The 19,097-nt window shown below is 40.5% G+C and overlaps 1 protein-coding gene across 1 annotated transcript in view; it reads right to left on the bottom strand.

The window, feature by feature from the left end:
- Positions 1 to 19,097, bottom strand: part of LOC140485902 (superoxide dismutase [Cu-Zn]-like) — a 48,060-nt gene that overhangs the window by 27,681 nt on the left and 1,282 nt on the right. The window contains exons 2-3 of the mRNA XM_072584350.1: positions 14,704 to 14,797; positions 4,702 to 4,771 (exon numbers count right to left, since the gene is read on the bottom strand). Of these exons, the coding sequence (XP_072440451.1) occupies positions 4,702 to 4,771; positions 14,704 to 14,797 (164 nt within the window). The remainder of the gene's footprint in view (positions 1 to 4,701; positions 4,772 to 14,703; positions 14,798 to 19,097) is intronic.

Raw genomic sequence — 19,097 nt, 5'->3', positions numbered from 1 at the left:
TGCGTTAATCCTTTTATGATCATTAATCAGAATACCCGTACTTTCCTTGATAGATGTGATAGTTTGAGGGGCTTTCTTTTTCTTTGCGAGAAATGCTAAGTATCTACCAGGTTTATCGCCAAATTCATATAACCTTTGTTTTGCAAATAATATTTCCCTCTTAGCCGTTTGGGTAAGCATGGTGTTTAGAGCTGTCCTAAGGGCCGTAATCTTTTGTAATTTGATAATAGAAGATCTGTCAGCGTATGCTGTTTCAGCCGCTTTTAAGCGAGCTTCGAGCAGACCCTGTTGTTCTCCCTTTAATTTTTTCTGGGTCGCTGAGTATGAGATGATCAAACCTCGCACGTAAGCTTTGATGGTCTCCCACAATACTGATGGGTTGCTAGCCGTACCTGAATTAATTTCTAAAAAAGTTTTAAATTCTTGAGAGAAGCACTTTTACAAATTTACTACCTTTCATCAGAAAGGGGTCCATAGGCAATGCTGGGGGGATGTCTCATTGTTCCTCGCCTTGATTTCCATATATACAGCAGCGTGATCGGAAATTGCTATACTGCCTATTTTACAGGATGATATGGAATTTTAAAAAATCAAGGGGGCAAAAAATATATCGATTCTGGTGTGACATTTATGTGGATTGGAGTAAAAAGAAAAATCTCTGCCCTGTGGATGAAGGCATCTCCATACATCTACTAGTCCTAATTCTTTGTTCAAATCCACCAATTGTCTAGATCTGGGAGATACTCCTGCAGTACTCTTGGGAATCCTATCTATTTCCCGATCCATAATACAATTATAGGGGGAGATTTTTAATTGTATGACGAGCACTGACAGCCATCAATTTTGAGAAGGCTTCCGTTATAAATTTAAAAGGATGCGCTGGGGGGGCGATACAAATTTAGGATCCCATATTCCTCTCCATTTATAAGGGCTTTAATCAGAATATATCGCCCAGATTCGTCTTATATCTGATTTAGGATTTTGAAAGGGAAATTCTTACGAATAAGAATATCAACTCCCCTGCTTTTTGAGCTGAAAGAAGAAAAAAAGGCCTGATCAAATCCACCCTGTCGTAATTTCAAGTGTTCTTTATCCAATAGGAGAGCTCTCCTGTAGGAGAGCTATGTCAACCCTTTCTTTCTTGAGGTTTGATAGTATTTTCTTCCTTTTGACTGGTGAATTACTCCCCTTGACATTCCAGATGCACCACTTAACCGACTGATCAACCATAATCGTCCGGGCAAGTCTAAGACCCTATCCAGAACATCCCGAGCATAGAGCATATAAAATTTACAAAACTAAAAGGCTCTTTAATACACTCACATCAATATAATAAAATAATTATTTCTAAATTTAAAAAATATAGAACATATTTAAATGGAGATTTTCCCCCTTGTTCCCAGGTGGTATCACTTCCTTTCCAACAGTCCATCGTATCCTCTCCCAACCAGTGCCCCACCCTTGACCCAGGCGCTTCTCGATAGGATGAAGAAAATTCAAATATACTACAGAGCTAGAGTTAACAGTGAGCACCCTACACCCCCCCCCCCCCCAACCCACACCAACACCTGGATATATTTGATAATGTATAAACATATATAACTATAAAATTACAGCCTGAACAAGTAATAATTAAATATAATGATACAAAATAACAGGGGAAAACCTAAAGACAGAAATAAAACAGGATAAGGTAACCAACTCCCCCACCAACATTATCTAGACCACCAAGCCTATATATTAAAAAAAAGGTGAGAAAATCGCTAAGTAGAGAACAAATAAATAAATCCCTTTCCCCACCCCCCGATGATAATATTAAACAGTCAGGTAAAAAAAAAGAGATTAATATAATAAAAAGGGGGGGATGTAAACCGGTGTGGGGGGGGGGAAGAGCTAAACAACATCAATTAACTCTTAGGTAAATTTTAAGAGAGTCCAAAAATTCCTTGGCCTTTTCCGGTGACCCGAAGTTATACACGGACCCTTCATGGTTAAAGCGTAGCGTAAGGAATACTGAATATTTAAGTCCCTTAAACACTTCTTCGCTTCATCAAACACCTTCTTCTTTCGGACCAGAGATGGGGAAAAGTCCTGGAATAACAATCTTGGATCCTTTATAAATCATGGTTTGGGTATCTTTCGCAAGATTTCTGGAAACTTCTTAGAGCATCTGCCTCTCCTTATAGCTCTGCAGCCAGAACAGGACCGGGCGGGGGCACTGGTTCGAGCTGGGCCCGTGTATTGCAACCCGGTAGGCCCATTCCACCCTTACCTGGCCTGATCCAGCCTCCAGATTTAAAAGCTGTGGAAGCCACTGTTCAAGAAACGCTGTAAGCTGGCCTTCTCTTCCCGTTCGGGAAGGCCCAGCAAACGAATATTTATCCGATGACCTCGATTCTCGAGGTCGTCAATGTGATTCTCTCAGGTCCAGACTCGCTGTTCGAGAGTCCAGACCCGATCCATGGCTGATTCTGCTGTAGTCTTGGAGGTCGTGGCCTTTAGCACCGCCCGTCCGACTTGGCGCTCAATTTCCTTGATGTTTCGGTCGTGCTTTTGTAGCACGGCCGAGAGCGAGTCCCATTGGCTCTGGGACTCTTCGATGAAGGCATCGATCTTCCGCGAGGCTCGCCACCATAGGTAAGTCCCCCGGGGTGGCTGCAGACGCCTCTGCTGCAGTTGGAGAGGGTGGGGGAGGGGTTCCTGCCTGCTGAGAACTGCGGGCTCCCTTCCATTTAGTCATTTTTACTGGAGATTAAATTGTTTAAATTCAGTACTAAGCGACTAATTACATCAAGTAAAAACTATTTTGAATGATTTGGTGAGTGTGGTGGAGGTGGGTGACCCACTTTGCCCAAGTCTTGGGAGGAGCACTATAGACTCAGACTTGCTGGGTCACTGCCATCTTGGATTCCCCAAACAATGTATTTAACTTGGCATTTAAAGGAAGACAGCAGGTATGCATAATAGGCACTCACCATTTTCACAGTTTATATTCCATTTAGGATGAAGAGGTTAAAAATCACTTCTGTTCAGCACCTAAATCAAGTCAATGGAAGGCCAACTTGTTTATGCAACTTGTTATGATCCCAGAATAGAATTGACAGAGGGTAGTCTCCCTCAACATTTGTCACTTATCCAACATTGCCAAAAAAGAATACATGTTCTTTTACCTCAATTAAGGTTTTCGCAAAACATCCGTCAGATTTATTTAGCAACAGAGATTACACTCCAACAGTGCTAGATTATGTGAGGAAAGCTTTGAAATATCATAAATATATTAAAAAAGCGCTATGTAATGCAAGTTCTTTTGTCAACATTGCTTTATAAATGCCAGTCACTTTTGTTGAGATACACAATTTTCTGAGTACAGGAGAAAAAGGCTTTACACTATGTATCAATATACAAAACTAGCTTTGAAGCTGAAAGATGAATGATACTTTTGAGGAGAACAGCTAACAGAACTTTTACTGGACGTTCAGCTTCTTATCATGCAGAGTTCCATTCAAATTGTCACCTTTAAAAACTTAGAACTATTTTTGCATGTCATAAAGTTTGGACTCTGAACACAAATCGAAAAATCACCTTTCTCAGGATATTTAATTCAAAAAAAGTTCTGAACAATTGATCAACTGTTAGTCTGCATAATTATTATTATTTGAAGATGAATGGGAGGGATACTGAACAAAGAGACCTAGGAGTATAGGTTCTTAGTTCCTTGAAAGTGGAATTGTGGTGTTTGGTAAACTTGCCTTCATTGGCCTGTACACTGACTATAGGAGTTGGGATGTTATGTTGTGGCTGTACAGGACATCGGTAATACCATTTTCAGAAAACTACGTTCAATTCTGCTCTGCCTTCAAGAGGAAATATGTTATTAAACTTGAAAGGGCTCTGAAAAGATTGACAAAGATGTTGCCAGTGTCAGAGGCTGAGGGATGGCCTTATGGAGATTTTTAAAATCATGAGGGGCATGGATAGGGTGAAGAGCCTTTTTCCCAGGGTAGCCCAAAATAGAGGGCATAGGTTTAAGGAGAGAGGGGAAACGTTTAAAAGGGATCCAAGGGACAGCTTTTCTCATACATTTTGAATGTACTTCTTGGAGATGCCTCCATTCTGATCGTCTACATGTATGAGAGTGTCTATGTAGCTTCTTTAATTTGGTTATTTAAAACTTATAGTGGTGTTGGTATTGCATATTTTCCATTTGTTCTCTGCATCTTTCCTCTATGGGATCAAAAAAACATAAATTGCCAGAAAACAAGTGATGATCCAAGGTCAAAAGACATGTTTAGTAATTTTCTGTTATTGACAGAACTAAATACAAAGTAACTCCAATGTGTATGGAACAAGCTGACAGAGGAGGTGGTGGAGGTAGTTGAAATTAAATATTTAAAGAGCGTTTGGATGGGTACATGAATAGGAAAGGTTTAGAAGGATATGGGCCAAATGTTGGCCGATGGGACAAGATCAGCTTAAGATATCTGCTTGGACCGAAGTGTTTGTTTCCATGCTGTATAACTCTGTGACTCTGTGGTATATTTGAAGTTTAAGAACTTTACTCAAAGTTACAAAAAGATTTATCAAAAACACAAACATAGGTGGCCTATATGTTTAAACTTTAAATATCTGAAGCACAAATTGATCTACTCAGGACTCTACTTAGAAACTAAATAAAGCATCTTAATGCAAGAAATACCTCACCTGTCTGCATCTTCTGGTCCACCATGTTTTTTGTTGCAGGGGTTATAATGAATGCCCGAACTCATGTACCCTAAAACAAATAATTTGCATTGGAGTTACTTTGTATTTAGTTCTGTAAATAACAGAAAATTACTAAACATGTCTTTTGACCTTGGTTCATCACCTGTTTTCTGGCAATTTATGTTTTTTTGATCCCATAGAGGAAAGATGCAGAGAACAAATGGAAAATATGCAATACCAACACCACTATAAGTTTTAAATAACCAAATTAAAGAAGCTACACAGATACTCCCATACATGTAGGCGATCAGAATGGAGGCATCTCCAAGAAGTATATTCAAAATGTATGAGAGAAGGAAATGAAAGAGAAACAAAAATGGAATCTTCAGGATTAATAAATAATTTTCACCCTTAAAATACCCAAATATTTCACATAGGGAGATTGAGGAATAGTGGAAGAAAGATTGGGAAATATGACCAAAAGCAAATTTGAACAATTTTACAGAAGAAGCTGAAGTGGCAGAGGGAATGGCACAGAGAGGTTGGAGAAGTTGGAGCACAAAAGACTAAATGTTATGAATTAGCTCTCCCATCATACATGATTTCAGAAGAGGCTAGAGTACCCAAAGTGATACTTTAGGGGAGGCTATAGTAGTTTTATTGCTGCACTAATAATCCAGTGACCCAAGTCATGTTCTGGGAGTTCAAATCCACATGGGAGATGGTGAAATTTAAATTTGATACAAATCTGGAATCAAGAGTCTAATGAGGACCATGAATCCATTGTTAATTGTTAGAAAAAACATTTGGTTCACTAATGTCCTTTAAAGAAGGAAGCTGCCATCCTTCACTAATATCGCCTACATGTGATTCTGACTCGCAGCAGTGTCATTGATTCTTAACTGCCCTCTGGGCAAATTAGAGACAAGCAATAAATGCTAGTCTAATCAGTGATGCCCTCGTCCCACAAATAAAAAGAATTGTGTCCATTTATAAAACCTATCACAGCGTTTTCAATACTAATGAGAAAGGTAAACCATGGGTTTTAGTTATGCATCAAAACTTACACAGATCATAATTAAGCAACATTCTACTTAGCTTTCCAACTTGTTTTTTCTTTTCCCTTTAAAAATATGCAGATGAAATATTGAGCCAAGATTTAAACTTTTTTGCTTTGGAAGTAAAGAGAGTTAAAGAACAACTGGCCCATTCCGGAAATCTGAAATAAAGGACTGAATCTTATTGGGGTCTGAGCAACATTGAGTGTGGTGAAATCTGTGGGAGAAGCAGATAAGAATTCTAGTGAGGCTTGACACTTGAGCCACTTGTGCCATCTTTTATGCTTTTCAGAAGTGCTGTATTGGGTTTCTCACTCAGCAGCAGCAAGTTGCCAATTAAGGTACATCTGGAGTACTGTGTACAGCACTGGCCACTGGAAGGCACTAGGAGCAGTTCAGAAAAAGTTGACTAGACCAAAAGCTGGAATGAGCAGACTGCCCCATGACGAAAGGCGAGACAGGCTAAAATTGTATTCTCTGGAATTCTGAAGAGTCAGAAATTACGTAAGTGAAACATATAAGATCCTGAGAAGACGCAACCAGGTGAGTATGGAAAAGATGTTTCCTCTAAAGGGAGAATCCAGAACTAGAGATCACAGTTTGAAAATAAGAGGTTACCCATTTAAAACAGAGGTGAGGAAATCAAAATCTCTCGGTATTGCAGGTCTTTGGAATTCCCTTTCTCCAAAGGCAGTGAATGCAATATATTTAAATATTTTCAAGGCAGAGGTTGATAGATTCCTGATTACCAAGGAGAGATTATCAAGGGTGTGCAAGAATGTAGAATTGAGATTTAAACCAGATCAGCCATGATCACAGAATTCCTAGAGTGGGAACAGACCATTTGGCTCATCTAGTCCACACCAACCCTCCTAACAGCATCCCAGCCAGACCCATCCTCCCCGCGCACTCCATCCCCATTCCTATAACCCCACATTTCCCATGATTACCCCATCTAGCCCCCACATCCCTCGATACTAGGAGCAATTTAGCACGGCCACCTAACTTGCACATTTGAACGGAGGGAGGAAAACCAAGACATAGGGAGCATGTGCAAACTCCACACAGAGAGTCACCCAAGGCTAGAATAAAACCTGGGTCTCTGGCACTGTGAGGCAGCAGTGCTAACCACTGTGCCACCTCATACCACCCATGATTTCACTGAATGGCAGAGCAGGCTCGAAGAGCAGAGTGGCCTACCCTTGTTCCTTGCTTCGAATATTTGTAAAGGAGACAAGCTGTAAAATGCTTCATTGACAGCTCAACTCATCTCATTCATCTCCACCGATCTTTCCAAACTCACCTAACAAGTTAGACATTGAGAAACCTCGACATGGAAATCAAAGCAGGTACCTGGCAGATTCAACTCTGAAAGAGTTCCATGCTGCATTTGGTCAAACTGAACTTCACGATCCACAAACACCAGCTGCACAGACCCTAAGTCCAGGGACACTCGCATCTGCCAACTCATCACTTTCAGTATCGGCACCTCTTGGATACACTTGAAACCTGCTTTGGAAGCACAGACTTGCATTTTTGGGCACACTGAAAGGTTGCAGCAGTGACACTTCACACAGAGGGTCAGGCACCCAGTTCACAGACTGGAGTAGACGTCATCTCAGGGTGCCTGCTTGCTCTCTTAACTCTCACTTACTTAGCACCTACCAACATGCTTTAAGCATCCATGCCTTGCAACACACCAGTTCTAAGGTTGCACCGAGGTGTTCTTTTGTGCAGAAATTCAGACAGGCTGCTTGACTGTAAGGATCTATCTGGGAAGGGGGAAAACAGACATTCTGGATGAAAAGCACACTGAAAAGTCAATCTAATACTTGCAGCATGAACCAGCTGCTTGGGCAACAAATTCACTGACATTAATGTTTTATGGGGAAAATCACCAGTCTCGGAGTGAGAATCGGAATTCAACGACAGAGTTTATTGTACAAAAAAACCAGAGCTCTGGGGAGAAAGGGGCATCCGTCAGCATGGCTGTCAGCTGTGAGCCTTCTCTCTGTGAGCACGTCATGATATTTTATACATTTCATGGTATACAAGTTCAAGTATGGAGTCTTTGTTTGTACAGCATGGTTTGTTTACAGAAAACATTTCAGAGTCATTATCAGTTTCAGCAGCTACGCGCAAGTCCATTCCTGCTGTAATTGGTTGTGATCGTTCTTCCTGAGAAGGAAGATCGTTTTCCATTACTGCAGATCTGAAGTATTAACACTTGTATACAGGTAGTTAACATTTCTATTGAAGGTGGTGGCTGGACTCAGACACTTTGGCGGGCAGTAGACATTATTGATGTGTATTCTCTCCCCCACCTGCCTTAAACTAATCATCTATGTTCTGCGTCTATTGTGCTGGTATCCTGTTGGCCTCCGGCAGTATCTTGCATATGCCTTCTGTACTTTTCCATGTAATGGCTCAGCGGCCAACTTGTGTGCTAAGTGACCAACTTATGGCTCAGCGGCCACCTTGTATCTGTGTGCCTTGTGTCAATTCCCACTTCAACTGGGAACAGTGGCACGGTGGCTCAGTGGTTAGCACTGCTGCCTCACAGCACCAGGGTCCCAGGTTCGATTCCAGCCTTGGGCAACTGTCTGCATGGGTTCCCTCCCACAATCCAAAGGTGTGCACGTTAGATGAATTGGTCATGCTAAATTGTCCACTAATGTTAGTGTTAGGAGGGAAATAGTTTTGGGTGGGTTACTCTTTGGAGGGTCGGTATGGTCTGGTTGGGCCGAAAGGCCTGTTTCCACACTGTAAGGAATCTAATCTAATCTCATATAACCAAATGGCCATGTTGGGAACTGGTAGGGGCTAGTCCTTAGTACAGTTCAAGGGCTGGGAGGGCATTGCTGTTGCAGAACCATAAGTCACATACACAATCTGCACACAGTACAGGGATATTACCACAGTAATTAATTCGTTTGGAATGCTCAGTTATGTTCTCTACACTGGTTCACTAGATGTGAACTGCTGCTAGAAAAAGGCAGAGATAAAACCCAGGATGGGCAGAATCATTGTCAGTTTGATGGGTAAAAGCATGAGATTTGGATTTGCTGAATGCTCGGATATTTTCGCAACAAAGATATGAGCCGTTTGCAAAATACAGCTACACTTAATTTGAAATCATTAGTTCATTCATTTGTTTTGCGTACAGAGTGAATGTGATTAGGGGTCAGATGCTGGTCAAAGTCAATTTCCAGTAACCATTGATGCATGCAAATTGAACTTGGGCATTTCAATAACGTGGAGGGTCAGGTTGTAACTTTATTCGCTGAGCTGGAAGATTTATTTTCAGATGCTTCGTCACCATGCTTGGTAACATCATCAGTTCTGAACCTGAAATGATATCACCCACCTTAACAGAGCAAAACACAAATAGAAATCGGGACAGAACACAAGCACTTCACTGGAGTCTCACTGATGATGTTACCTAGCAAAGTAGATCCTTTGCAGTTTTCTTAGTTTTCTTGCTGATTTATCCAACTTGTCTGCACCATTCAGCAACATTTGCATTCTCCTCTCGCCCCTTACATGCTCACTGAGATGTACTCTTTCAGCAAACTTGGGATACTCACTGATCTAACTCATTAGTGCATATCACAAGTAGGTACGGTATGGTGGCTTAGTGGTTAGCACTGCTACCTCGTAGTGCCTGGGACCCAGGTTCAATTCCAGCCTCGGACAACTGTCTGTGTGGAGGTTGCACTTTCTCCCCGTGTCTGCATGGGTTTCCTCCCATAGTCCAAAGATGAGCATGTTAGGTGAATTGGAAATGCTAAATTTCCCACAGTGTTAGGTGCATTAGTGAGAGGGAAATGGGTCTGGGTGGGTTACTCTTTGGAGGATCAGTGTGGATGTGTTGGGGCCGAAGGGCCTGTTCCACACTGTAGGGAATCTAATTTAATCTAGGTAAGGCCTCAACCCCAATTCTTACAAACCAATTTACTAACTCAAAATGCATCCTGTAATTCTATCCTCTGCTTTCCATCTATCAATATTCGATTAATGCTGATATACTATCCCCAATTCTAGACCATTCAGCCTTTCAAGCCTGTTCTGTCATCCAGTATAATCATGATTGATCATCCAACTCAGTACCTTATTCCCGCTTCTCCCCATGTCCTTTGACGCCTTTTGCTCCATGAACTGTATTGTATTCCTTCTTGAAAACATTCAATGTTTTGGCCTCAACCCTTTTCTGCGGCAAAAACTTCCAAAGGCTCACCAGTCTCAGGATGAATAAATTTCTCATCATTATAAACTCTTGTGTGGTACCTTATTACAATCATCTTGAAAATCCAAAAATATTCATACTCATGGCTTTCTATTTTTGATATTTTAAGTTAGATCCTCAAGATTCTGACAGATTAGTTAAAGACCATTTTCCTTCCATAAATTCATGTTTACATTAAAATACCCTGGCACATTTTTCTCAGAACTCAAACTCAGTTTGGGTTTCTTCGAGATTACTCAGTTCCAGATCCAATTACAGTCGTGGTCTAATCATGGATAAAAGAGCTGAATTCAAGAAGGAAGACGAGATTAACTGTTCTTGACATCAAAACAGAATATTGCAGCAGGACTTTCTCAGTGGAGTGTCCTGGACTCAGCTGTTTCTTCAATAACCTTACCTTCATGATAACTCAGAACTGCAAATGCTCACCGATGATGCATAATGTTCAGCACTAAATCACGGCACCCTAGACACAGACACTGAAGCATCCCACCTCTAAATGCAACAAGATCTCAAAAGCATTGAGCTTAGCTAATAAGTGGCAAGTAACATTTGCACCAGACAAGTGACAGACAATAACTATCGTCTCACCTATACACTCAATGGCATTCACATTACTGAATACCTCACTAGCAAAATCTTGGGAGTTACAATTGTCATGGTAGTGTTAAAATATGGATCAATTTTAAATTTCCGTCATCTGATTTTAATACCTGGAACATTTCATGGACTAAAATAGTTTAAAAAAAAGAGAAAACACTGATTTAAGGTTGCCACCTGAAAAGGTTACGCCAAGCTCATTAAGGCAATGCATAAGACGAACAAAGACGTGAGTCATAGGCCACTGTTGGAATATTTGCATGCAATTCTGGTCTTCTTCCTATCGGAAGGATGTTGTGAAACTTGAAAGAGTTCAGAAAAGATTTACAAGGACGTTGCCAGGGTTGGAGGATTTGAGCTATTAGGGAGAGGCTGAACAGGCTGGGGCTGTTTACCCTGGAGCGTCAGAGGCTGAGAGATGACCTTATAGAGGTTTACAAAATTATGAGGGGCATGGATAGAGTAAATAGACAAAGTCTTTTCACTGGGGTCGGGGAGTCCAGAACTAGAGGGCATAGGCTTAGAGTGAGAGGGAAAAGATATAAAAGAGACCTAAGGGGCAACTTTTTCACTCAGAAGGTGGTACATGTATGGAATGAGCTGCCAGAGGATGTGTGGAGGCTGGTGTAATTGCAACATTTAAGAGGCATTTAGATGGGTATATGAATAGGAAGGGTTTGGAGGGATATGGGCCGGGTGCTGGCAGTGGGACTAGATTGGGTTGGGATATCTGGTCGGCATGGACAGGTTGGACCGAAGGGTCTGTTTCCACGCTGTACATCTCTACGACTTGAAGACCTCAAGGATTCTGTAAATACTCTTATTGCTGATGACACAAGTTATACTGTTGTGGTCTCAGTTTTAACATAACAACTCAAGACACTAGCAACCTTTTCAAGCTTAATCTTTCTACTGAATCAGACTCCCTCTCTTTTTTAAACTTTATCACGGTAATTGTGTTTGATATTACATCTTTTATTCATGGGTTTATTAAGTAATAAAATTCCTCTTTCAATCTGGAAACATTTTAATTGGTTCCTTAATTTGACTTGTACTATGTTTTAATTGAAGTGTGATATAGCTGCACACTAAAAAGATCAAGATTACACAAAGCGGGAACCAATTCACCCCTCCAGACTTGGTCATGACATCACTGACCAGAAACTGAATTGGGCCAGCCACATAAGTATTATGATGAGAAGTACAGGTCAGAGGCTGGAAAGTCTTTGGCAAGCAACTCAACTCCACACCTCTTAACATCTACAGCTTCTTCATAGGCAGTCCCTGAGTCCGAAGATGGCTATCTTCCACTCTGGAGTTTTGGGTCCTGAGATTACAAAATAATATAATGCTAGATCCACACATTCTGCCCCAAGTGAGTTTTCTCACACTCCTTCCACTCTTAATTGTTGGTTTCCAACCATCAGAGATGTCTAAGATTGTTGGCACCTTCACTGATACTGTTTTTCCAATTTGGTCAGCCAAGGGTAAGAAATTCTCATAAGGTGGTAGAGATATTGCACTTATTCACAGAAACTTTGAGGACACCCTTTACATGATTTTCTCTGCCTTCCTGAAAATCATTTGCTGTCATGAAGTTCAGAGAAGAGAATCTGTTTTGAAAGTCTTACGTCATGTGTGCAGATGATTTGAACGAATAAAATAGCCTTTATTGTCATATGCACTCAACGAGTGCAGTGAAAAAAAGTGTAATGTCGCCTTTCAGTACCAACTTAGGTACCGATACTTTAAGTGTTACAGAGTAAGAAAAAATGTTAAGCATGGGAACACAGTTTAAAAGTTCAAAATGATAAAGATAGAATATAAAGTACTAAGTTTTGGAAATTCTAGTACTTTCCAACATAAGTCCATGCCTGCTGGCTGCAGAACATGAGGCAATACTACCTCTACTCGCTGGCCTCCACCCAGACTAACTCTGCTGCCACCAGGACTACGACCCGTGCTCACCCTGCTGCTGTCGCTCTGGGTCCAGCCCATTTTCGTCCTGCTGCTGTCGCCCTGACTTCGGCCCATGCCTTTCCAATGCAGCTGACTGACTAACTGGTACCTTGATGCCAGAGACATTGGATTTGCAAGATTTTGTAGAAACATCACTGGTGACATTTTGTCTGGGATTTGAGATGCCTGTTATACATTTCCAACACTTACAGGTCAGGTAGCACAACTGCCTTGTAACCTATGAGCCTGGTGCTGGGTTCAACGTCTTTACCATCAAATTGTCTGTTCCTCAGATGGTGAAAGACTGGCACACTGGCAATGATGTTAAGTTTCAAAATCAATGTCTGGTCTCACTGAAAGGAGACATCCAAACCGGTGGTTCACTGTAAATCCCAATGGAATCAGGGGATAGTGCCACACAACAGAAGCAAGCTATTGGAGTATGTTAGATTAAACATAAAATGAGAGGCCCATTAGGTGACCTACCCTGTGGCAGACAGCAGGTAGACCCCTCTGTTGTTTGGTCATACTTCTTTACTTAAGGATGGTCATAATCAAAGTGTCTCAGAGATCCATGAGCAAGCACTCCTCCGTCCAGACAAGGGAGATGAGGGCAAGTATTCAGACCAAGAGTGCTTCTCTGCTGTAGTTCAGCAGTTATTCCATCTGCATTGGCTGCTTTGTTGGTTCTCAGTAAATCTACTTATCATGACCAGAACTACGTCATCATTCCATCACTATCTGTGGATCAAAATCTTGGAACTCCCTTCCTGAAGGCACAGTGTATGCACCTAAACCAGATGCACTGCAATGTTTCAGCAAAGTACTTAACACCTTCTTAAGGGCATTCAGAGATGAGCAACAAACCGTAACCTATACAGCAAAGATAATACCAAGTGAAAGAAATTTTTAAAAATTCTAGCGCTCTTCCTACATCTGATATTGGACTAATTAGCCTACTTTCCAATTTTATCTCTTTATTCTTTCTTAATTAGCAGGATTGTGTTTGCTATCGTCTAGTCCTTGAGAAATGCTCTACAAGATTTAGAATATTGGAAGATTATAACCAATGCCTCTTATTTCTGAAGCTACCCCTTTTTAAAACCTTAGCATGAAGGTCATCAGATCCAGGAGACTTATTGCTACAAATTCAAATTAATTTCTCCAGTATTGTTTCTTCGATGACTGTATATCTCACTTTGTAGTGCACCTGCCTCCAAACGAGAAGCACTGAGTTCAAGCTCCATTCTAGGATTTATTGACAACAGAGCACTCAAGAGCTCGAGCAGACCATGTGGAAGCCGTTAGAAAAAGTCTGTAATGTTTGTCTTTTTAGCTTTATTTCTTATTTTTCTAACTCATACTATGTATATCTATAATCTAATGTAATCTTTCTCTTTATTTTTTCTTGTACCTAAGATAGCACAGTGTATTGCTGACATTGTACACTTTTTACTGTACTCCTGCTCTTATGTAACATGAGAACCCATGATAATAAATTTAATTCTAATTCTAAACAGACAGATAATCTGCTAATTCTTACAACACTTCCCCACCATACTCCAAAAGGGAAAAAGCTGTGTGAGAAGAAATAAAATGAACAAACTGATTTCATTATCTCTCGACCCGTGGTTTCCCATTGTTTCTGGAATGTATTTTATGCCATTTACTGTGAAGAACTAAAAACCCAATAAGATGTTCAAAAATCTTCACCTCAGATGTATGTCGAGAAAAGAAATGCAAACACAATATTTGCTCAAGAAGATAAAACAGGACAAGAGATATGTTTTTACCTATATAAACCACAATGTCTAATGGTAATTAATGATTAAGTAATCCAGGCTAATTCCACCTCTGCACACATCTCCTCCAAAAAATTCTATAATTAAGAAATGCAAAGGACTGCAAGAGCACCTTAGCATTGAAAACTGCAAATAGATTTATTATTTCCAATTGTAGCATCTCTCCCTAGAAGCATTTCATTTTCTCAGAACCCCTGAAGACGACCTTTCACCATTTCTATAACAATGAAAACTGAGAACTGTTCACATTTACTTAACTTGCATGAATTAGCATATTAGCTGATAGATATTAAAACTATTGATTATTTGGAAACAGCAGAGCCTGTATAGTACGCACCATTAGTAACGTTGCCCAAAGAACAAACATAAAGTCCATGTTTTCCAGGTTTCAATCCCTCAATAGTCCCTTGTACAAACACTTCTTCAGTTTCCTACAAGATTAAAAAAAAAATCCAGGTTCATATAATTAAACATGAATCTTCATGAAAGTCTAATCATTCAAGTGAGGGATATATACTGTTAAAGTGAGTAGTTAGAAATATGGTTATTAGAAATGGTTTAGTTAGAAATATGGTTGCTTCTTGTAATACAGAAAAATGGAGAGACAAAGGTCAGCTTTCACTCTCACTCTTCAAAGTACATCAATTAAGCTTTTCCTGTACAGAATCCAATTCTTGGTACTGACAATCCAAGGGCTAATTTACAGTACCATTTCTCATCAACGCTGCAATTTATTTTTGGTGTACTTGGTTTCCATTAAATATACCAATATAAGAACATAAGAAACAAGAACAGGAGTATGCCATCTTGTCCTTCGAGCCCACTCCACCATTCTATAAGATTATGGCTGACCTTTTTGTGGCCTCAGCTCCACTGACCAACCCTCCCACCATAACCCTTAATTTTTTGAACAGAAAAGGAAATATCATAGCTTTAAAAACATTTAATGAGGAAGCCTCAACCATTTCACTGGGCATGGAATTCCACAGATTCATAGCCCTCTGCGTGAAGAAGTTCTTTCTCAATTCGGTCCTAAATCATCTCCCCCTAATATTGAGGCTATGCCCTCTTGTCCTAATTTCACCCGCCAGTGGAAACATCCTATCTACTTCTATCTTATCTATTTCCTTCGTAATTTTATATGTTTCTATAAGATATCCCCTCATTCTTCTAAATTCTAATGAATATAATCTCAGTCTACTCAGTCTCTTGAAATAAGCTAACTCCCTCAACTCCAAAATCAACCTGGTGAACTTCCTCTGCATCCCCTCTAGTGCGAGTATATCCTTTCTCAAGTAATGAAACCAAAATTGCACGCAGTACTCTAAGTATGGCCCCACCAGCACCCTACACAGCTGCAACATAACTACCCTGCTTTTAAACTCAATCCTTTTAGCAACGACAGACAAAAATATGTCTTCACACTCTGAAATAAAACCTCTTTGGAACTGTCAAAAGAACCAACTTACATCCTTCAGTCTTATTTTCAACATTAATTAATGTCTTCAGCAAATCAACCTAGGTTTTGTTTAAAAGGTGCATTTTAAATTGCCATTGGGAAGTCCTACAAATAATCTAATGTAAAAAAAGTGGGAGGCATGCCCAATGAGATCAGCTGTGTAGACTGTCAATCAAATGTTAACAAGATCTGGACATAACATCATTTAGGCTTCACATCAGTGATTGTGGGTACAATCAACAGATCCTAAACTCACTTTTCCTGTCTATAACTATAATCACATCACGTTTTCAGTTATGCTTCTGATATCAAGATGTAGAATTAATTCTGTCTCAAGGAACACTTAGAATTAAAATCCATGTCAACATTATGTTGATTGGCAAATTTTTAAACTGTCTAAATACAGTCTTCAGATATGCCTATCAAGTGGTGGTATGGCACGAGTCTTTCAATTCTGCTTCCTAATTCCACAGATATTTGCAACTATCCCATAATTTCTTTTCCATTAATCTCTATCCTTAATATCCAATTTTTCTTACTGTTTCCAGATCTCCCATGACCTGAACCACACAATTTTGTCCCATGGACAATTCAAAACTCACTTCCCATTTATTTCCCTAAAGGTACAGGGCTAACCTTAAGCATAGCACCTTGGCTTCACATCTCACTTCACCTCAAATTGTGACACCTACCATCTGTATCCTTCATTTCTACAACCAAATCCTTATTACACAACGTCCAACCCTGCAACCTATCCTCACGTTTTCTGGGAATTTTCTCCTTAGTGAGCATTCTTCATGGTAATGGAAACATCATTGGATTTTTGAGAAAGACCAATGCCCAAGAAGCAATTTACATAACATTATTATGTAATCAAAGTGATCAAGTGTCACTGTAATTTACATTCATAGTCAACAAATATATGATGATTGATCATTATTTTGAACTATGGAAAAATTCAGGCTACATGACAGCAAAAAGTTCCAGACAAGATACAGAAGAGTCAGTAACTTATTGTTGAAAAAGAATATCCACAGGATAAGCACAAGAGGCTATGAAGTCTTGGATTTTTAAAAAAATATATACTATATACATAGAAGTTGAACACCTGGTTCCAAAATAGAAGTGGCAAAAATATCGAGGATTTTACCTGGTAACTGCTGAGGACAGCATAGTTAGTCTTAAAATTAAGTCTCAATTCAAGACAGAGATTAGGAGACATTTTATTGTTCAGAAGTTAGGTCAGAGCAGGCCACAGAAAGCTGTGGATGCAGAACCCTTTTACATATTTAAAGCAGGGATAGACAGATTCCTGATCATTAAGGGAATCAAAAGTTATGGGGAAAGAGCAGGCCTCATTCCTGATGAAGGGCTCCTGCTCGAAACGTCGATTCTCCTGCTCTTTGAATGCTCCCTGACGTGCTGTGCTTTTCCAGCACCACTCTAATCTTTACTCTGATCTCCAGTATCTGCAGTCCTCACTTTCGCCTGTTTGAAGACCAGTAGAGTTCCAGCAAGTAGGCATTTTTGCATATCAAAAGTCTTTAAGCATCTAATTAAGAGTTAAAACAAAGTCACAGGCTTTTCTGCCACTTGTCTTAACCTAGTCAAAAATCATGATACTGATTCCCGTGATCCTCGGGTTGCCAAGTAAAAACGACAGCGTTTCAGAATTAGAGGCGGCTTAGGATTGAAATATTCCTTAACTATGTTGTCAAATCTTCTGGTGTCTCAGGGAAAGTAAGGCTTCTAATAAAGAAGAAGCTGCAGCTCCACACTGTCAGGAGAATTACTCACTGCATTTCGTCTGCCACAGTGTTGTTCATCTGGAAACAATAATACATTTTTTCCACATATTGGGCCCAGTCCTCAATGGTAGGGTCGAATGAGTCAAGCTTCCTAAACAAAGGCATGATGTAAGAAATGCTTACCATAACTCAAACACAATTGTTGCAAGCAGGTTTCTTTAGGATCATGCTTTACCTCTATGACCAATGAAGTAACTCCACAGAGGCTGATATCCATCATCAACTGACCCTTTGTGTACACATGAACAGTCCTTGACTTTAGTACCACCAATTCTGTATCCAGACAGCCAGATTTCCCTGTATTCCATGCCTCCTTACTTTCTGAATGAGCCTCCCATGGAGAACCTTGTTAAACGCCTTGCTAAAATCCATGTACACTACATCCACTGCTCTACCTCCATCACTGTTTGGTCACATCCTCAAAGAATTCAATAAGGTTTGTGAGGCATGACCTGCCCCTCACAAACCTATGCTGACTATCTCTAATCAAACTATGGTTTTCCAAGTAATCACAAATCTTGTCTCTCAGAATCCTCTCTGATACTCTCTGATACTTTGTCCACAAGAGATGTGAGACTGACTGGTCTGTAACTTCCAGGATGATCCCTATTCTCTTTTTTGAGTACGGGAATACTTGAATACTCCAGTGGACAGTGAGGATGCAAAGATCATCACCAAATACCCGGCAATCTCTTCCCTCGCTTCCTGTAGTAACCTTGGGTATATACGGTCTAGCCCAGGGGGCTTACCTATCTTCATGAATTTCAAAGATTTCAGCCAATCCTCCTTCTTAACAACAACCCTTTTGGGCACATCAGTCTGTTACAGGCTGTCCTCAGAAATGTCAAGGTCCCTCTCTGTAGTGAATACTGAAGCAAAGAATTTATTAAGGACTTCCCTTACTTCTTCCAACTCCCGGGGCAAGTTTCCTCCACTATCCCTGATTAGCCCTACCCTCACTCTGGCCATCCTCGCATAGAATGCCTTAGGGTCTTCCTTAATCCTACATGCTAAAGCTTTTTCAGCAATGGCTCTCTCAAGAGCCTCCATGAAAATATCTGTTCCCAATTTAGGGTCCCCAGTTCCTGCCTAATACCATTGTAATTCCCCCTCCTCCAATTAGATTAGATTCCCTACAGTGTGGAAACAGGCCTTTCGGCCCTACCAGTCCACACCGACCCTCCGAAGAGTAACCCACCAAGACCCATTTCCCTCTGACTAATGCACCTAACACTACGGGCAATTTAACATGGCCAACTCACCTGACCTGCACATCTTTAGACTGTGGGAGGAAACAGAGCACTTGGAGGAAACCCACGCAGAAATGGGGAGAATGTGCAAACTCCACACAGTCAGTCGCCCAAGACTGGAATTGAACTTGGGACCCTGGTGCTGTGAGGCAGCAGTGCTAACCACTGTGCCACCCCTAAATACTTTCCCATACTGTCTCCTCCCATCTCTGTC

Source organism: Chiloscyllium punctatum, chromosome 15 (assembly GCF_047496795.1).
Source record: "Chiloscyllium punctatum isolate Juve2018m chromosome 15, sChiPun1.3, whole genome shotgun sequence".
Classification (NCBI taxonomy): domain Eukaryota; kingdom Metazoa; phylum Chordata; class Chondrichthyes; order Orectolobiformes; family Hemiscylliidae; genus Chiloscyllium; species Chiloscyllium punctatum.
This window is presented reverse-complemented; position numbering and strand designations above follow the sequence as displayed.